This window comes from Trachurus trachurus (genome assembly GCF_905171665.1).
Source record: "Trachurus trachurus genome assembly, chromosome: 24".
NCBI classification, from domain to species: domain Eukaryota; kingdom Metazoa; phylum Chordata; class Actinopteri; order Carangiformes; family Carangidae; genus Trachurus; species Trachurus trachurus.
In genome coordinates this window covers 24148341-24172872 of record NC_139910.1, presented here as the reverse complement: position 1 = coordinate 24172872, position 24532 = coordinate 24148341, and the positions used below count along the sequence as shown (strand labels likewise).

The 24532-nt window shown below is 44.2% G+C and overlaps 1 protein-coding gene across 1 annotated transcript in view; it reads right to left on the bottom strand.

Annotated features, from left to right (window-relative positions):
• runx2b (RUNX family transcription factor 2b) overlaps positions 1-24532 on the bottom strand; it is a gene marked incomplete at its 3' end in the record, with an annotated part of 40266 nt that overhangs the window by 1708 nt on the left and 14026 nt on the right. Inside the window, exons 2-6 of the mRNA XM_084000351.1 lie at positions 20600-20862; positions 18870-19026; positions 16574-16678; positions 5578-5745; positions 2300-2461 (exon numbers count right to left, since the gene is read on the bottom strand). Of these exons, the coding sequence (XP_083856477.1) occupies positions 2300-2461; positions 5578-5745; positions 16574-16678; positions 18870-19026; positions 20600-20862 (855 nt within the window). The remainder of the gene's footprint in view (positions 1-2299; positions 2462-5577; positions 5746-16573; positions 16679-18869; positions 19027-20599; positions 20863-24532) is intronic.

Genomic DNA, 24532 nt, shown 5'->3' with positions numbered 1-24532 from the left:
GGTGTGTGTGTGTGTGTGTGTGTGTGTGTGTGTGTGTGTGTGTGTGTGTGTGTGTGTGTGTGTGTGTGTGTGTGTGTGTGTGTGGGTGGGAGGGGGATGTATGTGTGTGAATACTGTATGCACATAAAAAAGCAGTTGGGATGAATCAGGAGCTGCACATGTGGAAACACTTTGAGCAGAAACAGTTTCCATGAGATCCATAATGAGGCAGGGCTGAGCTCTGATGTGGCTCCTCTCCTCGCCTCCCATCGGCTCCAGCGTGTGTGTGTACGTGTGTGTCCGTGTGCACGCGCCCGAGCGAGAGTGCGAGAGAGCGAGTAAGAGAGTGTGTGAGAGAGAGAGAGAGAGAGAGAGAGGGGAGAAGGAGCTGCTCCATCTCACCCTTCGTTCCTCTCTTCGCTTCATCCCTTAAAAAATACCCAAAAACCACTAACTGGCTGCGGCGAGCTTCGCGCTGGGCGCAGAGTTTAAGGAGAAGAGGAGGCCCCCCCCCCCCTCTACGCGCTCCCTCCCCTCCTGTCTCCTCTCAGTGGTTTAGTCCAGCCATGGCGCTCTTATCATAAATCACCAGGCGTCTTCCGTGTCACCATGTCTGCTGTGAGAGAGGACAGGGGGCGGCGGGGGAAGAGGAGGGGTGGGTGGGGTGAGGAGGTGGTGGTGGTGGTGGTGGGGGGGGGGGGGCAGTGTTTATGTGCAGGGAGGAATTGCGAAGCCCGGTTTGTCGCTAGCGTCAGATAGCATATGCTGCCAATTAAGGCCCTTTAAACTTCCTCTTTCCACAAGATCCGTTTGATTCTAATAGAAATAGTAGGTGATTGTCTCCGTGGCTGCGGAGGAGCAGTGTGATCTCAGACATGACCGGCGCTGTTCAATAAACTCCTGACTCCTGCTTTTAACATTTGGGCCTATTTTGGTGCTCAAAGGGGCCGTGTGATGATGAGCCAGATCGAACTTTATTGGTTTAAATGAAACCAGAGTGGAACATATTTGAAGAGATTTTTTTTTTTTTTGATTTTTTTTGACAAAGTTTGGAGCATCATTTCCAAAATTAGGTGTCCGATGTGACTGATGAACTTTTTTGCAGCCGCCTCTTGGCAGCTCTCGAACTGCGTGAAGGTGTTGTGTTTGTACTGGAGCATCCATATCAGCTTCTGCTCGTACTTGTCGGTATGTTCTGCGGCTGGATACTGTTACGGCGCAGCCTGGCGAGGTGTCAACATGATCTCCAGAGATCTGAGAGCCTTAGTCACATCACTTACGAGGCATTAAGCGCTGGAGGTGTGCGACCGGGTAAAGGTGGGGAGGCGTTTTGGCAACATGTTTATGCGTGTGCACGTTGCATGCGTGTCAATTCGAGAACAAAGCCCGACGGTCGGGAGATGAAAGCTTGAAGGGGGGACGAGTGGAGTAATCAAAGCTGACAAGGCAGCTGGCTGGATTTTAAACCCCTTCTAATGCAGAGTCACACGGCCGCGTCGCGTAATCACTCACCCTCGCTCGGGGCACACACACACACACACACACACCCACACACACACAGAGGAGGGTGCAGTGTGTTAGCACAAGGAAGCAGAAGGGGAAAAAAAAAAAAAAAAGAAGCAGGGCAGAAAAAAAACAAAAAAAAAACCCTCACATGGCAGTGAGTCAAACAGGTGTACGGGGGAGAAACTTGTCTGGCGGCATGTGAGGGTTTTAAAGGAGTTTTCACATTGGGGGAAAAACAGAGACAAATTGGAACACAGATGCCGCCGTTACGGCAAACAGACTGGGCTAATGCAATTACCCAGAATGCCTTGTGAGAGTAGCGTATCGCTATAAAGACACTTTATTTGTCAGTCACGAGCCTGTTATTATCCCTGGGCCTGTTATTACCCATACTCCTCTGGGATCAAAGACTTGGAGCGAGGAAAAAAGGAAACAATCGTTTTTTCCTCCTCTGTTTAAAAAACGCCATCCAAAACCGCTCTCTGGAGAGACAGTCCTGCTCTGACAACACACTTCATTCCTCACGTTCATTTGAGAATGAGCTAATAGCAGCAGCTCGCCGGGCTCTGTTAGTCTCTGCTAAATAGTAGCACATCCTCTTTTTTTTTTTTTTCTCCCTGTAGCTCACCGAACAAGACTCTGTTTATGTTTCTGCTTTCGTCTGAGTGTGAAAATCGTGTGTGTGAACCCCCCTCCCCTCCTCCTCCTCCTCCTCATCCTCCTCCTATCCCCCTCCTGAATTCCTTCTAATCGCATAAGAAAATGTATGATCTGGATTGGTGGTGGCGGATCAGGAGAGGAGAGGTGTTTCTACCTGGCAATCGTCTAGGCACATCACTGATGGCTGGCAGGCCCGTGCCTCGGCTGGAGGAGAGGGGGGTGGTGGAGTGGACTGAGGGGGACGCCATGGGACTCAGGTAGGACGGGTACGTCTGTTCATATGACCAGGGAGGAGAGGACTGGGACTGACGAGGGTCTGATGGGGAGAAATTGAAGCGAGGGAGGAAGAGGAGGGAGGAGAAAAACAAGCCAGAAGGACAGAGAGAGAGAGAGAGAGAAAAAAAAACAGACAGGAAAAGAGAAAAAGAGAGAATAATTACTAGTGGCCCAATCAGCTGCTTCAAATGTTTCAAACGTTCTGCAGCCACTTGACAACAACATTCACAACAACTGCAGACATTATTAGCGTCTTGTTTCTCAGCGCTTGTGTTTGGAGGTAAGTATCAGTTGGGCGTGTTATGCAACATCCTCTGTAATGACACATCTGATGTTTACTTTCGAAGAGAAGATCTTCCTGTTTGCCTTATAAAACATGGTGCTTGCAGCTGAGGCACAGAGAGCCTCGCTGGCACATACCCAGGGTGTAAACACATCAGCAGACCAGCCATGAAAATAACCGTCACACAGACTTGAACGCCGTGTCTGCGCTGCAACATCGGCGCATGGCGTAACGGCCGATAAAGATCATAATGGCTGTGAGTTATTTTTATGTGCTGCGTTGATATTTGGGAACAAATTTGGGATCAACAGTCTGTAAATCAGAGATTTCTCAACCCAGGGGTTCCTGATCCACAGGGAATAGAGTTGTTCTGCTGATGAAACGACAACAGAACAAAAACAACAACAAAACAAACAAAAAAATGGCTTATTAATAAAGAAGGAGACTGAGAAAAGTAGCAGTTATAATAAATGGTTGGATTAGAAAGCTAAAATATATAGATTTATTTCAGCAAACAGATAAATGAATGAAAACACTTGGTTAGCTAAAGGTGCTCCAGGATAAATGGTGCAAACAGTTAGGGAGACAGGGTTCAAATTCATGTTTTGATATCGACCCTCCGCCGTTACCGAGCAACCTGGTGGCGGTGGGTGGACGCAGGTCATGATGCATTTGCATGCTCATGAATATTCATATAACCTGGAATTTTCAATGTGGGAGAAATAGTAGACGTGTTTTTAGCCTCTTTGAGAGTTTTTTTTAAACAACTCTTCTCTGGGAAAACAATTTTAATCAAAAAATTGTCATAGCAGAACATTTTTACGAATTTTAAAATGCCTCTTTAGGGGGACTTTAATAATGTGCTTATGTTGCCTCTGTCACTCCAACAGGAGCAGTGACAGAGACAGTTCATTGAAGAGGCTTTAAAAGAAGCCTCAAAATCAGGCAGGTGTGATAATCACTGCTCTGATCAATACGTCTACATGTCTAAAACTCCAGCTTCACCTCTGAATCACACCTGAGAGTTGGTTTTCTCTCACGCTCCGGCGGATAATACCCTCCATTCACCGCCGCATCGCTACGCTGTTCAACCATCCTTCAAACCATCCACTAAGTAACACTACAAAGCCGTGTCGGAGAGTAACTAGGAGCTAAGTGAAGAGCTGTGACGAGGCCGAGGAGGTGTGAGGAGGTGTGAGGGGGCCGATCAGGTGGCAGCCGCCCCCGCGCTGTGACGGATGGCGTTACCTACTGGGACGCGAGATAGATTGAGTGACGGAGCGGGGAAGGACAGACGATCTCTAACACACAGCACAGGGCGTTGTGTGGCGTAAAGCGCCGTTCCCATCAGGAGCCGGGGGGGTTGACGTTTCACCTTCCTTACAGTAAAATGTTGCTCAGCTCGGGCCTCTGCCTGCTTGTGTATTCAGCGAAGCTCTTTACACAGTTTAGAGAAGTGTGGTGATAGCTTATAGATTCTCTCCTTCTTATTAAATAAACTGTATTTGAATTTTCTTGGTTCGTGTGTAAAAAGAAACATCAATTATTAAACCTCAAATGTGACCTGTGAAATCTTTCTGAAAACTATTTTTTATAATGAATGAGATCTCTGATTTAATATATATTTCTGATTTAATATAATGATTTCCCTTTACCTAACTTAATATATAAAAAAACACACAATATAGTAAATGCATGACACATAACTCCATATAAAAAATAATCCAATTGACTTTGAGAGTAATAAAATATGTCCTATGTTTGACGACTGGATTTAGCAAAAAGTAACACAGTGACATCATATCATAATGACATGATTTGAACTTCGGTCCATATACGATTGCACTGCAAGACTGCCCAGTCTTATAATTAAATGTCTTGTGTTCTTGGAAGCAGGATGCAGGAAACATAAAAACATGACATCACAGTAACAACAGATTAGACCTCTAATGATTTTCACTCTCAGTGGAAAAGTTTTCATTGTTCAGGACACTGGAGTAAGGAACAATATGAAGGCTGTGCAGCAAAATCATTTTGTAGTTTAAACTTATTTCGGTAACACTTTATTTGACGCCTATCTCTATAACACATTATAACCATTATAATGAGTTATAATGCAGTTATAGCACTGTATAACTAAACACTCATACATTTTCATAATACTTTATAACAATAATCATAACACACTATAAAGTATTTTATCATGACTTATAAGGTCAGATATTATAATACGTTATAATTGTTAGTAACTTGCTGACAATGCCAACGTCGATAATGCATTATAAATACAGTCGTAATGTGTTATAATTGTATAACTATCATTATAAACACTCATAAATTGTTATGAGGCTTTATAACAATAAGCACAACACATTATAGAGCATTATAACTTAACTTAATTATAATACTTGACCTTATACCATTATAAAATGCTCTACAATGTGTTATGCTTATTCTTATAAAGTCTTATGATAATTTATGAGTGTTTATAATGATAGTTATACACGTTTACAAGCCAGTTATAACACATTATAACTATATTTATAATAACCTGACCTTATAATTCATCATAAAATGCTTATGATAAAGTCTTATGAACATTTATGAGTGTTCATAACTATAGTTATACAGTGCTATAACTGCATTATAACTCATAAGTATGATTATAATGTGTTATAGAGATAGGCGTCAAATTAAGTGTTACCCTTATTTCAGATGCACAGCACACTAGAACCACTGTGACTCCTAGCAGCATAATCCCAGAGGACGGAGGTCAAGGTCCACTCCAGAGCAGTAAGCTAAAAGAGACTCATGGGTGGATCCTTGTTACTCCAGTATCATGGTGCTGGGGGTGTCAGGTCTGAGCTGCTCACCTGTGATCTGTGTCTGTCCCTGCGGGTTGAAGGAGTTGGCTGCCGTGTTGAGAGTCGGCCTCGGGCCTTGAGTGGGAACGGCGACCCTCACCCTCATCCTCTCCAGCTCGCTGAGGCGGTCTGAGAAGAGCCCGGTCTTGGGAGGATCCTCCAGCTTTTGACGATGCCCTGCAGACACACACAGAGTTTTTCATTGGATCAGTCACAGATGGGACCCAGGCTGTAATAAAAGACAATTTTATTAGATATCAGTGTTTATATTGTTGTTACTTCTATGATGTCGCATGCAGAACATCATTTTTACTAGCGTCACTTTGCTTTCTGTTCTTTTGGCTCACACTCTTATCCTGGACATGTGTCGCGTCTCATGTGGTAAATGTTTGCGCTCCGACTCAAAGCGGAGCTATAGAGGCTTTTGGGAACGGGATGCTACGTCCCGCTAATTAACCAAGACCCTCTGCAATTACCTCGCATCAACCTCGCATGGGAGAGAAAGAGAGAGTTAAAGGAGAGAGTAAGAAGCTGCATGTATGTTACGTTTTAACCTGAGGCTTCTTCCTTCCTCTCACGCCATTCCCCTATTATCCCCACAGGAGCCGTAACCTTTGCCAAATATATTATAGCCGCTCTTTTCCTGCATTCCTCTGTTGATCATCTCGCACCCTTTATACTCCTGATCCCATTCTCATCAGTTTTTTTTCAGGCTGGTAACCCGAGACTCCTCCGCTATTATATACATATACACTACATGCACATTGCAAAAACACAGACGTAGCAGGAACCGCAGCCCAGGTGTAGGCTATGGTTTTGCAAAGGTGGGATAAAAACAAGAGACCTGTGCACACACACGGTCCCTTTTATCACTGACATAGGACTGTGTCAGTGTGTCTGTCTGGTCTCGCACTAGTTCCTCTGTAAAGGCGGTAAAGTAAATATCAAACAGGGGAGAGTAGAAACTCCTGCTGTGTTTGGCAGAGCTCCAGCTGGCTCAGGCAGAAAACAGCAAGCTACTTCACAATCCTGCCCAACCTGCCTGTGCTGGGAACAAAGGTCTGGCACTACACCTTTAGCGCTGGGTATGTGTGTGTTATAGAGGGAGAGGAGAATCATCGTCATCTGTGTTACTGAAGCATCATTACTGAGATCAAAGAGCACAGAAAGCCGCTCACCGGGGGTCCTCGTGGAGTAACAGTGTAACATGTGTACTAATGCCCCCTCCATTACCCCCCGGAGCCAGCTGAGGAGCTTATATGCCAACTGCAGCGTTCACTGTTCACTGTTCAGTGTTTCTGCATATTTCCTGTCACTTTTAATCTCAAATAAACGCAGTGATAGAGAAAAAAACAAAAGAACAACAAAAAAAACGGCCTCATCTTCAATGCTGAATTTTTCCACTACTGCATCTTTGAACAAAAAAAAAAAAAAAAAAAAGATTTCAGCCTCAGAAATGCTTTTATAAACCATCTGACTCTTCACAACAAATTAATTTATTCTGGAACAACTGTTTGGAATTTTAATACCGAATACTGCTGCTATGAAATGAGACTTGAGAATGGCGGCAGTGAAAGAGCCGCCAGTGACAGACCACGATTTTTATTGCAATGACGTTATTGGACTGGCATCATCCAGTTCAAAATAAACACACAATCTCATCATCAGCTTCTTAACATAGCTGCTTTGGAACGTAGAATAATACCGGCTACTTGAAAACCTCAGTTTATTGAAGACTTTATAACATAATTCATATCCATATTTCATTAATAATATTTCTCCATCGTTCCTGTGGATAATTTGTGCCTCTCGCTGGCATTCCTCATCTCTCTGTGCAAGCTGTGCCCAGTCAATCATAGCGTTTCCATTTTCAACAGACCAAATTTCTATTCTAAAAAAGCCTCGGGACACAGTGCGGGCTTTGTGCACAGCCCCGTCTCCTAGTGATGGGAATAAATAGCAATGGGAGACCGAGGGAGATGAGGGGAGACAGAGGGGGACAGACACGAGGTGGGGGGGGGGAGGAGGCACATGGAGAGGAAGAGACCCTGATGACCAGTAAATTAAGAGCTCTGGATGGGTCTGGACCAGTCAGGAGGAGTGAGGAGTGCTGAGCACGGAGTACGGCGAATGGTGAAACAGTTAGACCGCGTTTGGGACTTTCACATCTCTGAGGGAGATCTCAAAATACAGACAGATATTCACATGTATATTTAAGAGGATGAAGACGTTTCTGATCCGCATGACAACCCAGCTCTATATCACCAGTAACTTTATCTTTACCACGCAGTTTCTGCAACTCTCAGCTTTCACCCTGGACAACAACTCCTATGGATGCAACTCTGTTTAAAGGAAACAAATGTATTTTTTTGTCTTATAGGAATGTAAGCATGTCAACCACCACATCAAGGTCCACTTTACACTCCAAATAGCCAGACCTCAAGTCCATTAGTTTAGCAGGCCCTGACAGTAAATACAGTTTTTCATGAGTTAATTACACCTTTTAGACGACAACTGTTGCCAAACACAAGACGTCTCAGCTGTTTTATCGGAACCCTAGCAGGGCGTAGGAATGAGCCGGGGGTATTTAAAGGAGCGGGAAAGGCGGATGATTTCACTGCCGTAGGGAAAGTCCCTGAGATTCCCATCATCCCTGTGAAAACAGCGGAGATTTTCGATAGCGCCTGCCACTTCCCTGCCCAGCCAGCGGCCGGAAACATGGACAGATTCAGACCAGATGTGTGCAACTCGCACACGCACAAAAACACACACACACACATAGAAACACACACATGCAAGAATGGACATATGCAAACACATGTCTGCACATGCAATTATGCACATTCATGGTGCGTAGACCTTTGCCCATCCACGCATAGTATGGATCCACACATGCACACACACACACTAAAGGAAGATTAATAATGATTAGATAACACCTCTGTAGATAGTATCTCTAATCACACAGTTGCACAGTGATCCTAGAATAGTATTATTCCAGCCGTCCAAGAGACATAAGTCTGGATTCGACTCACCCCTGCTGATCTGATAACAGTTAGTAAGAGCAAGTAGGCAAACACAATATAAGTCCTCTATAATTAATGGCAGCATTAGATTGGATCTGAGCCTGAGCGCAGAGATCTTTAACGGATGGTTTGCTGTTCCCTCATATGTCCTGGCTGAAAATATTCCTCCAACACCCAGGTTCACTTAGCGATGGGATGCTGTTGGGATTTTACATGACAAAAGGGTTAAAAAGTTCACATTTTGTCAAATATGCTGGTTTGCTTTCTTGCCAAGTGTTGGATGGATATAAGTTTTAAACAAACATAAACAATGTGTTGATTGGTCAGGTCTGGAGGAGGTGGTAGCCTGATTCTGTTCCTTTCTGACAGTTTAACGTACTTCCATGCTAACATCTCCCAGCTATATTTCACTTGTTGGCTTATCAGTCATGTGTGAAGCACATTGAACTGCACCAACCCGTATGAAAAGTGATATTCAAAAACAAATGTTTTTACCGTACCGACACCAGGAAGATGTTTCCAAAATGTCAACCCACTACTTAAAAGATAAATGTCACCCTCCAACACATAAAGCTTCAGCTATCGCTGCAGACACATCAGTAGGAAGTTCTCCTGCCTGCTGCCTGACTAAGTAACATGTGAGGAAAATGGAGAGCGCCAGAAAATCCTGAATAAATGGGATAATTTATAAATTTGGTGTCACGTCATGCCCTCTAAGCCCTTCAGTCTGGTTTATGATCACTGGGTGAGCTCGAATGAATGTATCTTTGGGGCTGATTCAGAAAAACCCCCATACTCATGGAGCCTGAGTTGAATCAGCCAGTCTGTGTTTGTGTGAGTATGTATGTGTGTGTCAGTCATCTCGCGGTGGAACAGCCAGTAAAGTCGATGAATGAATACACTGGGTCCATATTTCACTTTTTTATTTGGAGCCCTCACAGTGGCCATGTTGTTTTTGTGAGCAGTCAGAAACAATGAATTATTTCAGGTGGCAATCTGAAGCTGGCAGAGCGTGGCGCGGGAGGAAAAGCGCTGAGTGGGTGACAGCCAGACGCCCGTCTACCATGGGGGTCTGGTATAAAGGAGGAGAGGAGAGGGGAAGAAAGGAGAGAGAAAGAAGAGGAGGGCTAATAAAAACAGAACTGGAAAAAAAAGAAGAGAAAAGGCAAAAAAAAAAAGTGGAAAAGAGAGACGGGAGAGGAGGTTTGGGAGATGAGGCAGCGAGCGAAGGAGAGAAGGAGAAAGAGAGAAAGGGGGAGCCAGGCTGTCGTGGAGTGCTGCCAGCCGTCTGTGTGGTCCATGCGTTCCAGCCTGGAGGAAGCAAGCCAGGCAAGGGAAGGGCACACACACACACACACACACACACACACACTCACACACACACACACGCACACTACAATTCCCAATGGCAATACATTTATTGAAAGTAAAAACACTTTATACACACTCTTGTATGATACTGTCCATAGTTTAAAGTGCTCTCTCTCTCTCTCTCTCTCTCTCTCTCTCTCTCTCTCTCTCTCTCTCTCTCTCTCACACACACACACACACACACACACAGATGTAGGTTTTCAGACAGCGTCCCACCGCTCACGTTAAAGTGTTTTGATTCAGAACAGGGGAGAACAAATCCCTCGGAGATGTTTTTGTTGCAGCTCGGAGCCAACCACCTCTGCACCCTCTGTCTTAATCTTTATCTCTTTTATAATTCACTTTCTTCCTCCCGTTCTCGCTCTTTATTCATCCGTCTTTCTCTCTCTGTCTCTCCCTCCCACTGAATGATTTTGTGTTTTGCGTTGTAGAGGCCTTGGCACCTCTTCAAGGGACTTCATGAGACATTCAACTGACTGACTGCCTCTGGAAAAGCCTGAAGTCTTTTTTTTTTCTTCCCTCTCTTTTTCCCCTTCTCACCCCCTCCCTCTCTCTTCATCCCTCCCTCCCTCCCTTCCTCCCTCTTTTCATTCCTTTTCCTCCTGATGTTTGGGTGAGTTTTATTTGTCCGGATCCCATTGTTAAAAGCTGCTTCGAGTAAAGCAGCAGATAATGGGTGTGGGTGTGTGTCTGTGTATGTCTGTGAGGGACAAAAGACTACTGAGTCTCTTAAGTCCTCTTTAATTACCTGGACACTGTACAAACACATCTTCTATTTTTTTTGACAGGTTGTTTGAGGCATTCACTGACAAGAAATGAAAACTCAAGAGACATAATATCCCTGTACAAAATGCAAGGAAATTAAATGATAGCTGGCTGACATCATCTAAACATTGTGGTACAATGTAATTAGCATACGTGAGCATCTTAGCGTTTAGCATTGAAGATAAACATCTGTTGTAAGAAACAAAGCCGGGGCCTTTACAGCAGGTAATAATACCCCGCAAGTTCATGTAATGGCATGTGAATGTGATGACAATGTTTCAGAGGCCTTTTGGTGTTGTCATGACAGATGTGTTAATGGAGGCATCTCACTTACTCATACTGTTTACAGCCTAGCAGCGCCGAGGATGGCAGGCATATTCCAGGAGTTTTAATTCAGTGCAGCATAACAACCGCACTAATAAGATTAATAAGGTGTGATGGTGTTTGTCTGAGTGCATGTGGTGGAAACATGCATCATCCTCTCCCCCACATCTCCCTTGTGGTGTGGTGTGGTGTGCTACAGGGCTCGCTTTCAGGCCCACTACTGTTTTCTGTTCATATGCTTCCTCTTAAGGACATATTTATCAAATATAAGAATAATACGTTAAAATACACTGCCCTTACTATGATTTGCAGTGGCCTTGGTGTGATTTAGATGTTATTTAAGAGGTGTTTTATGGAGTTTAGTTGAATTTTTACGCAGACCGCTGCCAACCGGGTGTATCGATAATACCCAGCGATATTAACGGTCCTGATGAGCACCAGATGTCCGTCTATTTTCTCCCACTAAAACCGGAGATAATTCTATTTGGTATGCCAAACTTTACTCAGCGCATCCTTAACAGTGTTGGCACTGGAGTCCCTTAATACGTGTTAAACATGTGGCTAGAAATCTGAGAATCATCCCCTTTTAATGTTAAAGTAAAGAAGACCTTCTTTCTTCTCTTAAAGATTATATACAAAAGACAGGCATATTCTGTCCTCTGCTGACCTGGGAGAAAATTATCCACTGCTTCTTTTTCATCCAAATAGAACTCCTGTAACTCAGTTTAGTTGTGTGATCACACCATTCCCATCTTAACCTCTATTCACTATGAGTTAATTTCAGAACTGATGTCAAAATTGTACTTATTGCATTCAAAGTTTAATAAGATCAAGGACCAAAATACATCCGTCACCTCCTGACCCCTTGTGAAGTGGACCACGACCCGAGCACCTCTGGCTACCCTGTCCAGGTTGGTAACTGGAGGCGACAGTGTTTTTGTAATTCCTTGCTTTAGCAATTTAGGCTTCTTACGTCTGTGTCAAAGCCTTTTTTTCTTTTTTTTTTACAGCCTTTTTCATGTTGATCATCTCTACTATTAGCCACTGTGTATTTTCCAGTGTGATTTGATGTGTTATTTAATTTTCCTCTTTTGCCTCTAGTGTGTTTTTTTTTCTATTGTGATAACAGCTATTGTTGTGATTGTATAGACACTGAAATCTGCATAACTATTGTGTGGGTATGTGAGTGTGTGTGTGTGTGTCACAGGAAGAGTTTGGCTTGGCAGACAGGTCTCCTGAACCACTAATATTGTCTGCAGGCCTGTAAGTAACCAGGGCCTCCTCACCAGACTTGTTAACACCCTGACCAAAACTAAACCAAAACACGACCCCGTCTCCGAGCCCAGAACCCCCCAGACCCAGCGGCTTCAAACGCCAGAGGGCAGAGACGTGCCTGACCGCCAACCTCCACCACTGACACACACACACACACACACACACACACACACACACACACACACACACACACACACACACACACACACACACACACACACACACACACACACACACACACACACACACACACACACACACACACACACACACACACACACACACACACACACACAAAAACACGTCACACACACACACTGGTTTATGCACAGTAACCACCACAATATGCCACAGCAAGACACAGTATGTGTGACGCCATAATGGTTTTTGTCACCTCCTATGTTTGTCTGTCATCAATTAACTATAATGAGAACAGTGGGTTTGGACAGAAAGCCTTGTATATTGTGTTATTATGGCTCAGCTATTATCACTCAGGAAGTTTGTCTCAGCTGGCTGCAGCCACCGTCAGGAGCAGCTGAAAGGAGACAGAACCACCTATAAAAGCATATTGGTTTAAACAGCCACTCCCTGTCTATTAGCTCAAAATGACATTTAATGAGGCCTATTAGCTCTGCTCCAAATCAGCACTGTGGCTACACTAGACACGAGACTAATGACACCCATAACACACACACACACACACACACACACACACTCTCCCTCTCTCTCAAAACCATGTGGGTGCACACATGCAGGGGCACTAGAGGACAGACGTACATACATTCATCACATCTGCATGAGCAAAAACACACACATGCACGGTGCTGCACACACACACAGACACATACATGTACAAACACAGTTGTTGAGCTGTTGGTACAGTGGCAAACCACAGGGTAACCGAGAGCTGTCAAGCGATTAAGCACAATGCGAGCCGCAGAAACCGAGTTAGCCTCCCGCTAATAACACAGTGGCCAGAGGGACCTGACTAACCACTTACCATACACACACACACACACACACACATACACACATATACGCGCACGCACACACTGTAAACCTCTAAGGAAAAATCATACCACAGATCTTTAAACTAGGCCTCCCTGATATTCGTCACTCTAACCACCCAATTAATTAGCTGGAGCTCAGCGCCACAGAGATATGAGCCCCCCCCCCTCTCCTCCTTCATTCATGGGTGGTCTCTCTTTATTCCCCCCCATTGATATTAGATGAGGAACCACTGGGGAAATGACATCCTTCAGGAAGACTCATATGGCTGCCATAAGGCTTATCAAACACGCTGACACAAAATGTCCTTCCTGAATGAGACACCCACAACCAGGCGAGTCATTAACAGGGAGCAAACGCTGACAGCTTAGAAATTTCAATAAAAGCACATGGAGTGATTATTTACTCGAGCTTTTCAGACCAGACTGCAGCGCGTGCTGAGATCGTATAGTATTATTGTCACCTTATTTTCCACCAACAGCGCAGTGCTTTCACAGAGCCGGGGCATTGAGGGACCAGTGTATGTCAACTTTAAGACAGCCTACTGTTCTTTCTTTCTGTGCCGACCGACCGGCCGCTCCCTGTAGGGGCCCAGGCAGCGTACCATAGGCCTTCTAATTACCCACTCGTTTAACACAAAATAGGAGCTGTAATGGCCGACAAAGCCCCCCCACTCCCCATGTGTCAATGAAGCGTTCACAGATAGAATCACAGTCCTGGAGACAGCCGGTGCTCTCAGCTCCGAGTCTCTCCGTGCTGAAACCTGGAGGAGGAGGAGGGGTGCGGTTGAGAGGGCACATGTGTGTTTTGCCACCCTCTGACCTTGGCTTAATGACCCCTGAGAGAGAGATGTGTTCTGGCTGTAGTTTTGGGGGTAAATTACACCCGCACTGCAATTCTGACCACTTAACAGCTAAGTAAAGAAGTTCAGGGGTTACGTATGATGACATAGTATTTATTGCTTAAATTACTGTCCCGAGACTGAAGTTTCAGCGTTCGGCGTTCAACTTTCCAGCTTTCTCTCAGACCACAAATTGAGCAAACACAGGGGGGGGAAGAACAATAGATCAAAGTGTTAAGTCCCTTCCCTTCACCTGACTGTCTGGTACAGTGTCTCAGTCTCATTTTTACTTCTGTCTGTTTCTGGGTTAAGGCTTTTAGGACACGAATCCTAAGCCTGCAGCTTTGTTGAGACCAAACTTTGACTTTTATAAACAAATTCAGCTCCGACTCCCATCTGCTCGCCACCAAGTAACAGGACTTGTTTGAAAGTCATCTGACGGGGGACAGCAGATGCACAGGAAATGCTTTTGATCAAACAAGATGGCTCGAGAGCGGGGAGGGACGGAGGGGAGGGGAGGGGGGAAAAAAGTGGGTGTGACTGAGTACATGTGCTTTTGAGGACAAGCATGTGCCTTTGTTTCAGGGTGCGTGTTGATGAGCGCTGAATGTCGATTGTGTGAGGCGTTTTTTGGCACCACGGGCAGGTTTCCTACAACAGAGACTGATGGTGGTACTAATCCTTCTGTCTCCCGGCTCCTCTGTGTCTCTGTGCGTCCTGGTGCCATATGTGACGGGGCCAGCGGGCGGGTAGTGGGTTGTTTGTGATGTGATATTGTTCATAGAGACGCCATGAGATGAGAATATGTTTTTTTTTTTTTTTTTTTATGAATAGGGAGGAGGGTTGGGGAAACAGCTGCATGCCAGACCAGTTGGCACTGATGGCTATAGTAAAGTTTTTTTTCCTTCTCAGTTGTTTTTATATGGCCCATTAAAATGAGCTGATGCTAGCACTCTGCTACCCAGTGTACCCTCTCAGGAATATTCTGCCTCACTTTTTACTTCTCGTCTTTCTCTTAAGCTGTCACACGAGAGGCTCAACTGCTTTCTCACTGGTCAACTTAATTAGAAGCCAAGTTGATTGCTAATTAACACAATCAGAACTTCCCACCCCCCCCCAGTAAAACTGTTTTCTTGTTTTGTTAATTAACCTGTTTTATTGCTGTGTCTCCATTTTAGCTGGGTATTTGCTGCCATTGGCTAGCTGCACAGTCAGCCACACCCACACATTAGTTTAAGGGGCAAGTTTAGGAGCACAATTCAGTCTTTACAAACCGAGCCAACACACATGTGCCAAAAACTGCAGTTCCTCCAATGGCCACTTGAGGCTGACTCCAAAAAAAGTCAATTCCCATAGACTCCCATGGTAAAAGTTCCCAACTACACAGCAGAAGTCAACATTTACAGGCTGGTACAAAAAACAGCTTTGGACTCTTTTCTGAATTTCCGCCTTCACGACAACAGTTGTATAACTCACTTTGAATTTTATTAAAGCTTAAAGTTATGCTTAGAAAGGACGTTTCTAATAACATCACAGTTGTCTAACTGCTCTGTGTTAAGCTGCTAGATGTCTGTTAGTTGTCATTTCTAATTTGAGCCGGTGAATGTGACCTCTTGGCCGTGCTTGGAACCAAGTCTGTATGTGAGGTATTATTCAATTCATATGTTAGCACTTATGAGCAGGTGTCAGTAATCAATAATCCATGTCTGTGCTCAATGTCTTAATAAATGGCTAATTAGTCAGCAAATGAATTAGCCTTGGGTTAGTTTTTGAACTAAGATGGCCAGCTGTGGTAACAATGCCAACGGCAGTGTATGCTTATTATAAAACTGGAGCCAACTCTACTGGCCCCCACCTCATCATCAGCTGGGAGTTAGGTGGAGTCATGCACTGCCATGATAATAACAGTGCAGCAGCTCGCTCTGAGCTCCAAAATCACTCTTCAGAATCCTATGGTTTGGTGAGGACACAGAGCCCAGGCTGCTGCAGTCTATGAACTAAACAGCTGTATAATGTCCTGTGTGGCTCTGCAGGGATGATGTCATCAGGGTTATCTTGGCTCGGGCTTGAGACTTCAAATTTGAACCTATGTTAGAGTTTGGAGATTTGGGGGTTGATTGAAATGAGCATTTAGGAGGCAACAGAGGTCCAATGAAAGACATGACTGTAGTACATTATGGGAAATGTAGGATTCAGTGTTTCTGGACCTTGACCCATAAAACAAGAATATCTTGACTTCTGCAGCTTTGATTTTAGAACTTCTTTTTCTAGCTTGTCTCTCGCGAGTTCCCACACTTCATCACACGTTTACTGACAAAACCATTTCACAGTAAAACGAAAGAAGACCATATTGTGCGCATTTTGGCAAACTGTATACGCATGCATTTGTACTCACTCCTGGGCTCACGTGGTCCGTCCACGGTGACCTTTATGGCTCGGTGGTAAGTGGCCACTTGTGGTGGGTTGGTGAATACTGTGATTGTCAGCGTGAAGCTCTTGCCTGTGGTGACATCAAACAACATCAAATGACATGCCATCTGCAGAGACAATGACCTGCATTCATCGCTAAACCATCCCTAAGTCACAAGTGTGGTTGTGATCACATAATGGCCAATACAAACTGGGAAAAATCGACTTTAAGAGGATTAACGGCAGACAACATGTTTGAGGGGGTCTATTTAGGTTCTTTGGCACAGTCTAAATGGAAGATTGACTGGAGGAGCCAGTGTCTTGTTATCCAGAATTTCTCCCTGTCTAACGCAGTGTGAGTGGGCGAGAGGCATTTTAATAGTCACTTCCTTTCTCAATAATCCCCAGCAGTTGCTGCCTTGGGGTTGAGTGTCTGTCTGTGCGAGTGCGTATGTTCCTCTGCGCGCGCACGAGGAATGCTATGAATCAGAGCGCAACGGCCGAGTCAGCAAGTAGCACTAACGCCCGAGGTATGCAGGCGCATCACGTAACCATGACTACGCGCACTAACAGGAAGTGTGTGGGGGGGGGGCAGGTAGCGGCAGCGACTCATCGGAGCAGCTGTCCATTCAGTAGCAGCCGTCTGCCCATGCGTGTCCTCCCCTCTTCCGCTCCGTGCTGCGGCTCACTGTAAACATGCCTTTCAAGCGCGCTGATAAGTCCGGGAGATAGCAGATCACAGATGCAACAGGTGTCCCACATACCTGCTTCTGAGGGGCATGTGGGTGAGGCAGAGGGGCTGGTGATCTGCGATAAAAAGTGGGGCAGCGAGTGCGTCAACCTCCCCGCGCTGCTCGGCCATCATCGCTGCTGTCATCTGCTACCTGTGATCTAATTTGGGCTTAATGTTAACGCTATTAAGCCTAATGATGTTATCGACAGTATTTGCCCACGCTGTCATGATACAGCCCTGTAACCATCAATACTTGTCTAACTCAAAGGACAAAGGTGCTCTTTGGTGGGAACATAGATGTCAAAAAAAGGGAAATCCAACGCACTCTTCTTTAAATGTGTAAAAAGACTCTATTCAAAAATGGCTATTTCATATAGAAAAGGTTAAAACATGATGAAAGTGGGTTACAGCCCATGCGTTTCGCCACAAAAGCCTTCTTCCACTTGTCTAACTCTATTGGCTCCCCCCACCTCTCTATACACGCCTTTTATCTAACATCCTATCAGTTCACTCTGCTTGTACTTATCGCTGTCATTGCTGGGTATTCATTTCAGACACCTTGTAGTCTGATCTCCCCTGGCTCCTATGTCACTTCCTGTGACTAGATTCTGTGTCACGGTGACGGGACGCAGCAGGACCAGAGACCACGCCCCCCCCCCACCTCTTCTCCTCTCTCTATACTTTATCGCCCCTCTCATCCCTCCTGACCCCCGCCGCTTCCCGCCGTCTTTTTTGACAGCTACAACTGGGAAGCAAACTGAAAAGAAAAGTCAATGGTGGAGCGTGCTGACAGCTCTTAACACCACCAACTTATCTTAGGTGACAACTTTCTGTGAAACCGTAGTCAAATAGTCTCTAAGGAAATATTTCCAGAAAGAATCTTTAAAAAGAGAGTGAGAGCACATCCTCGGAGCCAAATTTGACATCATAAATAAGATGATTTAGTAACTAGATGACAAATGATGCAAAGAGTTGCTTTGCTGATGCCAAATATTCAGGGAATGCCATTGGACCCAATAGCAGTGTGCCTCATTGCTTAACAGCCTGAAGATATAACACAGAGTGAGAACTAACTTGATGCAGAGCTGTAGCACCACCCACCATGTTTATAAGCCTTGTCTGAGCTGGGTCATGTCAGGTGAACATTAAAGGAAGGATGAAAAAAAAAAAAACACTTATTCCTGATTATCAAGTCAACACTATCTTATGCAGCCAATGCACTGACACACGACCACCACACATCCCATCTCTGTCCAAAGGGCAAAGATCCTAAGTGGGAGACAGTGGTGTTTACAAAGCTTGTCTGTCTCTCCTGGGTTAGAAGATTTCAAAAAGTAAATAAAGGCAGCTTCATTTTAAAAGCAAAGAGAGTGGCAGCAACATGATTCACCACTCAGACTTTAGGAGACTGGCGGTGGGATTCGAGCCCGGAGTTAGAGAGATCATTATGTGGTTGCCACGTAGGGAATGTGACCACTAATCCACACCACTGAACCTAATAGCTGTGACTGAGTAGTAGTAGTGTGGAGGCGGAGGAGCGCGGCCTCACCTCTGCCGCTGCGGCCCACGAAGCGAAGGTCGTTGAAACGCGCTACCTGGTTCTTCATCACACCTGAGGCGTTCCGCAGCTCGGCGGAGTAGTTCTCGTCGTTCCCGGCCATTACCGTGACGACAGTCCCGTCAGGTATATCTCCCAAGGCGACCACCTGTCGGGAGACACGAAAGGTCAAAGGGCAGATGATTAGGAACTATCTTGATCGATGTTCTGGAGGAATACACACACTCATAACACCCTCAGCCCCGTGGCCAACAAGTGGTAAAATCTAACTTCCACCCACAATATACTGCAACAAATCCTCTCTCTGTTCATAGTTAAAGAAAATAAGAAGAACGATTATAGATGAAAATTGAATAATAGGGGTTCTGTTAGTTTAAAAGCCAAAAGCTGAGTGAAATCAAACATTAGTTTCTTTCTCTGTTCCACTGGTGAAAGAAATTCTCAAGCTAATGTGACAGACTTGTTTTACATCATGCCATCCTCCACCAAATGATTTTGATAAATGGATGTAATTTCATTCTCCCAAAGCTGTTTGATCATGATGAATGTGATTATGTGAATCACTTCTCAAATACTTAATACTTGCAGAGTCTTAAAAACAAAAGCAGGGAGACCTCGTGTTATCATTTAGATTCCTGGATGCAGATAAAAGAGCATGAGTGGGCCTACAGAGCAGAAATAATTACAGAGAGTAGTAATAAGAACAGTTAAATAACACATATATTTTAAAATGTGTCATATTTGATTTTGATCCAGCTCTGCAGCTACAAATTTCCTCTCTGGTGTTTCTTTGATCCATCCTTTAATAATATCTGTCAAGTAATTAATAGGGTCTTTCCTGTGAAATATCATGGGAGTCTATAGAGGCCTAAAATATAAACAACCACTCTTTGTTGCATCTTAAAATATATCTTTTTCTGTCTTTGAGTTTCTGCTCATTAAATGTTCAGTAAAACTCAACACGTGACTAATTACAATAATGTAGCGTAAACATCAGTGTTAGTTTCACTCACAGACTGTAGTGTGGTTCTGACATGCTGTTATATATTTTTAAATATTTGTAACATGAAAAATTAATTGCCTAATATAGTGATTAATCATCATGAAAACAAAGCTTTGGTTGTGCTATCGTTATTACTCACTGATTGAGGCGTTTTAAATGAGTCACAATAGTAGCTATACCTCACTAGGATAACTGCTTACTGGCAATAAAAAAAATAAAATTTTTGTTTTAATACAACATATGAAAAGAAACAATATGAACATGTGTTTCCTTTCCTTCTTTTACATCAAGATTTAGGTATTTAACATTTTTTCTGGCCTTTATACAGCTCCTTCCCTTTATGCTTTGTCTTTTAAAAATGTATTTTCTGAATATATTTCTGTTTGAAGTGGCATTAAAAACACATTCCACCTTAAATGGTTATTTTTGTTATTTAAAATTCACAATGTTTTTTCAGAAACTTTGATAAATACAGGTGATTAAAAAGTCATACTTGACACGAGAGAATAAAATAAACAGTGTAAAAATAGGGGGAATAACCCGACATTCACGGCTTTAAACTGTCTGAAATTGATATAAGTTGCATAAAAGTCTTTGTTCAATGTTTTTTTTTTTTTTTTTTTAATTAATACTTGGCTCAGTTTAGTGGTTGTTTATCCTCCACACCGCAGCTTACCCACCTTTTCATGTAGTCGCACATAGCTGAGACGGGACTCACCTTGAAGGCGACAGGCAGCGTCTTGTTGCACCGCCAGTGGGAGGGCAGGACCGAGCACAGAAAGTTGGGGCTGTCGGTCCGGACCAGCTCGGCCGGGTGGTCGGCGATGATCTCGGCCATGCTGCGGTTTTCGTGGGGACGCAGTCTTGGCACCGCCGCCGCTGCGTCCGGCTGGCCGCCTGGAGAACTCACATCGTTCATCTTCCCTGGGACCGGCTGGAGGCTACTGGACGGCGGACTGAACCTCCGACTGGCGCTGGGATCTACGGGAATTCGCATCACAACAGCGTGGATTATCAGAAAAGGCACCGAAGGCTCTCCAGCTCCTTGTCTTTCTCTCTGTCTCTCTCACACACACGCTCGGGGGAGAGAAACTCAGAGTGTGTGCCGCTGCTCGCTGAACCTCAGCGCGTCTGCCAATGGAAAATGGGACTTGGTGAGCGAACACCGCGTTTCAAAACCCTCTCCACTACAAACTTTAGTGGGTGCCTTCAAACGACATAAAATATACTTCTCCGGCAAAGAAAAACAAGCCTCGAAAACTTGATGATGTTTTAAATGACAAGTTCTGTTTTTCAAACTTCTCGGTGGAAGCGTCCATGCGCCATAACGCAGGCGTAGCTGCTCATGTGTGGATATAAATAACATCAAATAAATGTCCGAGCGCGTAATAGGCTATAGAGTTACAAAAAACAGAAGCGGCTCTAAAATGAACAGCCGACCCAGATGCTCAAAAAAAGTTTTTTGTCTGTCTTCGTTGAGTGAGTCAAAGTCAAAGCGCTGCTCCAGGTGCGTCATTGAAGTCTTTGTGCCAAACTGAAAGAGTCTCTGAAAGCCCGCAGGCTATGTACACACACACAAAAAAAGTTTTCAAAGTCAAAGGGATAAGCTTTAACAATACTTTACAGAGCTATTTATAACCCCGCGACGCCTGCACATTGTACTTATTTTTCCATAAAGTCTCTCTGTCGAGCCGCTGCTTTTGTGTATAGGGTTAAAAAGGTTGATGAATCGAGGAAAAAAAATCATCGCCGCTGAGGTGAAGGAGGCGGAAAAACGAATCCCGTTTTTGAAGCCGTAAATGTGGTTAGTGTTTGGAGGTCGGGGTTTCCCGTGCTCAGGCTTTTTGTGGTTTATATAGCTCAAGCGCCCAGCAATTATTGCACTGATGCGACTCCAACACGTGGTGTCTGGAGTCAGATCCATTCCCTCAGCCATAATCTATCACGCCTATATAGACGACCAGACAGGTCTCCGTGTAACGTCTATACCTTCAGGACACACACACGCACGCACACACACCGTTTTTCACCACCTTTAATCTCTACTTTTATTCCCAGTGAGGACTTGAACGCAGCACTGCTGTACGTACCGACATGTTACCGCTCTCCTGGACCATCCGCGCGCTCCTAACTCTGGAGGTGGTCATTTCCAGTCAGTGTGTAACACCGCATCAGTCCCAGTCAGTCCGGGGTTGTGTTACCCACACTATGTCCTGACAATGCGCGGCTCACTGAGAGCGTCCAGAGAGAGAGAGAGCAGTGAGTTGGGCTCTATAAGGTTGGAGTGAGTGAGTCACCGGAGAGCGGTGCGTCAGGTAGAGAGGCGCAGGAGTAGAGTTTCACTTTAGGTCGCAGGGGAGAGCTGTTGTGCAGGTGTACAGGTATTACTGCTTTAACACGGGCTTCATTTAAGAGCCTGAACCCATATGCACGTTTCCTGACTGCGCCTTTAAAAAAAAGTCAGTTACGCAAAATCCTGTTTAACAATTAGTAGCAGTTCATCCAAATTGTTATAGTTATTACATGGGTGAAGTTTCATTAAATGAAACCAAACACAAGCGCGTCGAAAGACCACCTGGAAGTGCGTAATTACGCACGACCTTTCCTAAACACATCTCTCACAAATGACTGGTACAATGTGATGAAGCTCATCAACTGTATTTAAGCACAAATTGGAGGTACATGAACTTTCCATTTCATGCTACCTGTAAGGACTTTACTCCACAAATAATGTTTTTTTTTTTGTTTTTTTTTACTCCACCACATTAAATGAGAGCTGCAGCAGCTACTTTGCAGATTAAGATTTAACACATAAAACATATGATGAGTTCATAACATATCATGCATCATTATATATTAAACTACCCAACAGTGTAGTATAAAACGGTTATAATTAGCTCCATCTGGACCAACTACAGCAATAAAATGCTCCTTTCACATGAATGAACCAGTAATAATAATCCAATATGATATCATACTGTAAAAGTCACAGGGGGCATCTTCCTGACTACTTTACTTTCAAGACTTCAAGTACATTTTGCTGATGTATTATTCTCAATGCAGGGTTTCACTTGTAATGTGGTGTTATTTAAATAAATCACGTGAGTACTTCATCCAATAATTTTCCTGCAAATTAAATATTTTTCAAAACATGACAAAAGCTAACAAACCACATTTTGATGACAATCTAATCAGAAAAAAAACATTAAATGCACTTCTACACTACAGCTTAATTACAGCTTTGTGCATTGACTGCAAAATCTATACAGATCAAAGAATAAAAAAGATTTTTATGCTTTGATTTTAGAGCTGAAATGTCCCAATGTGCAGAGAGTGGATGCAGCCGGCCCGTCAGTGAGAGGGCCTGCTTCTTCTACCCCTCCTGTGTCTACTGTAGAGGGCATCATCTACCCTCCGTCAGCTCTGAGAGACTCAGTATCTCAGCCGACTCTCATCACCCACCCCACCCTCTCTGCCCTGATTATCCATCAGTCTCCTGATGAGTGTTTCTGAGTGCCACATCACACAACAGCATGTGTTGCTACCCTGTGTTCCTTTTTTGGGGCTTTTTTATTGCAGAGTCTTTAAGACAAAGGCCTTTGATACTGTGGGCCTGTTTCAGAATAAAAGTGACTACTGTGAGACACAGCTGTCTGGGCATTCGGATCCTGTCGGAGCTTTTGCAGCTTATTTTTATGCTCTTAAGTTGGATACAGCCTTATATGTTTTACAATAAGACAAAGACAAGGTTTATTCGCGGTGCTGCAGCCTGAGCACTTAACTTGACTTCTTTTGTTTCCTAAGTATGTATGTATGGAACGTGGGTGTGCACATGCATACATGTCTGTTAGCATGTGTGTGTGTGTGTGTGTCTGAGGATGTGGGAGGGATATATATAAAGTCTGAAAGCACTGACACGCATCTGGCACCTCGTCATGTGGACAGGGAAGGGGAAAAAAAAAAGAGTGATTGAGTTACACTTCCCCTCCGTGTGCCCCAAACACCAGAAATATGGTTCACATTGTCCAACATTCTCAAAGATCAACTAACAACTCATGGATGAATAAATGTGAATAGTAGTAATTAAATCTGTAATAGTGATAAACATGGCCTTGCAGGAACCGTGAAGCCAGTTATTCCAGCAGAGTTAAGTTTCAGCTCTGATAGTATCATTTTTTTTTCAGCGCTCAATACATTTGGGGTAATGTGGAAAACACCCTTAATGTTGGAGGGGAATCTAATTTAGGATATGTTAGGGTTGAAATAATAACTAACTCCGGGTCAATTTCACACAATCAATTTGGTCAGCGTAAATATTTTGAATGTATACGTGTTTGACATTGTTTTCGCTCAGATTTGAATTTCAGCCTCTCGCTGTTCCTTTGTAAAGTTTATGAGTAAAAGACACATCAATCGGTGCATTATTCTAATTTCACATCCCCAGGCTGCTTGCACTTTTGTCTTTTTTCTGTACCCTGTTATTGTCGCATCAGAGGAAACAGCAACAGCAGAAGAACCTTTTGATTTTCCCCCAGCCCAGTCCCTGGCCCCCCCAAAAAAACGCCCCACTTTACCCCCCCCTCCCCCCCTTCCTCCTCTCCACCCCACCCTGGTGTAGTCGTGACTTAGACCCTGACAAGCCCGGCTCATC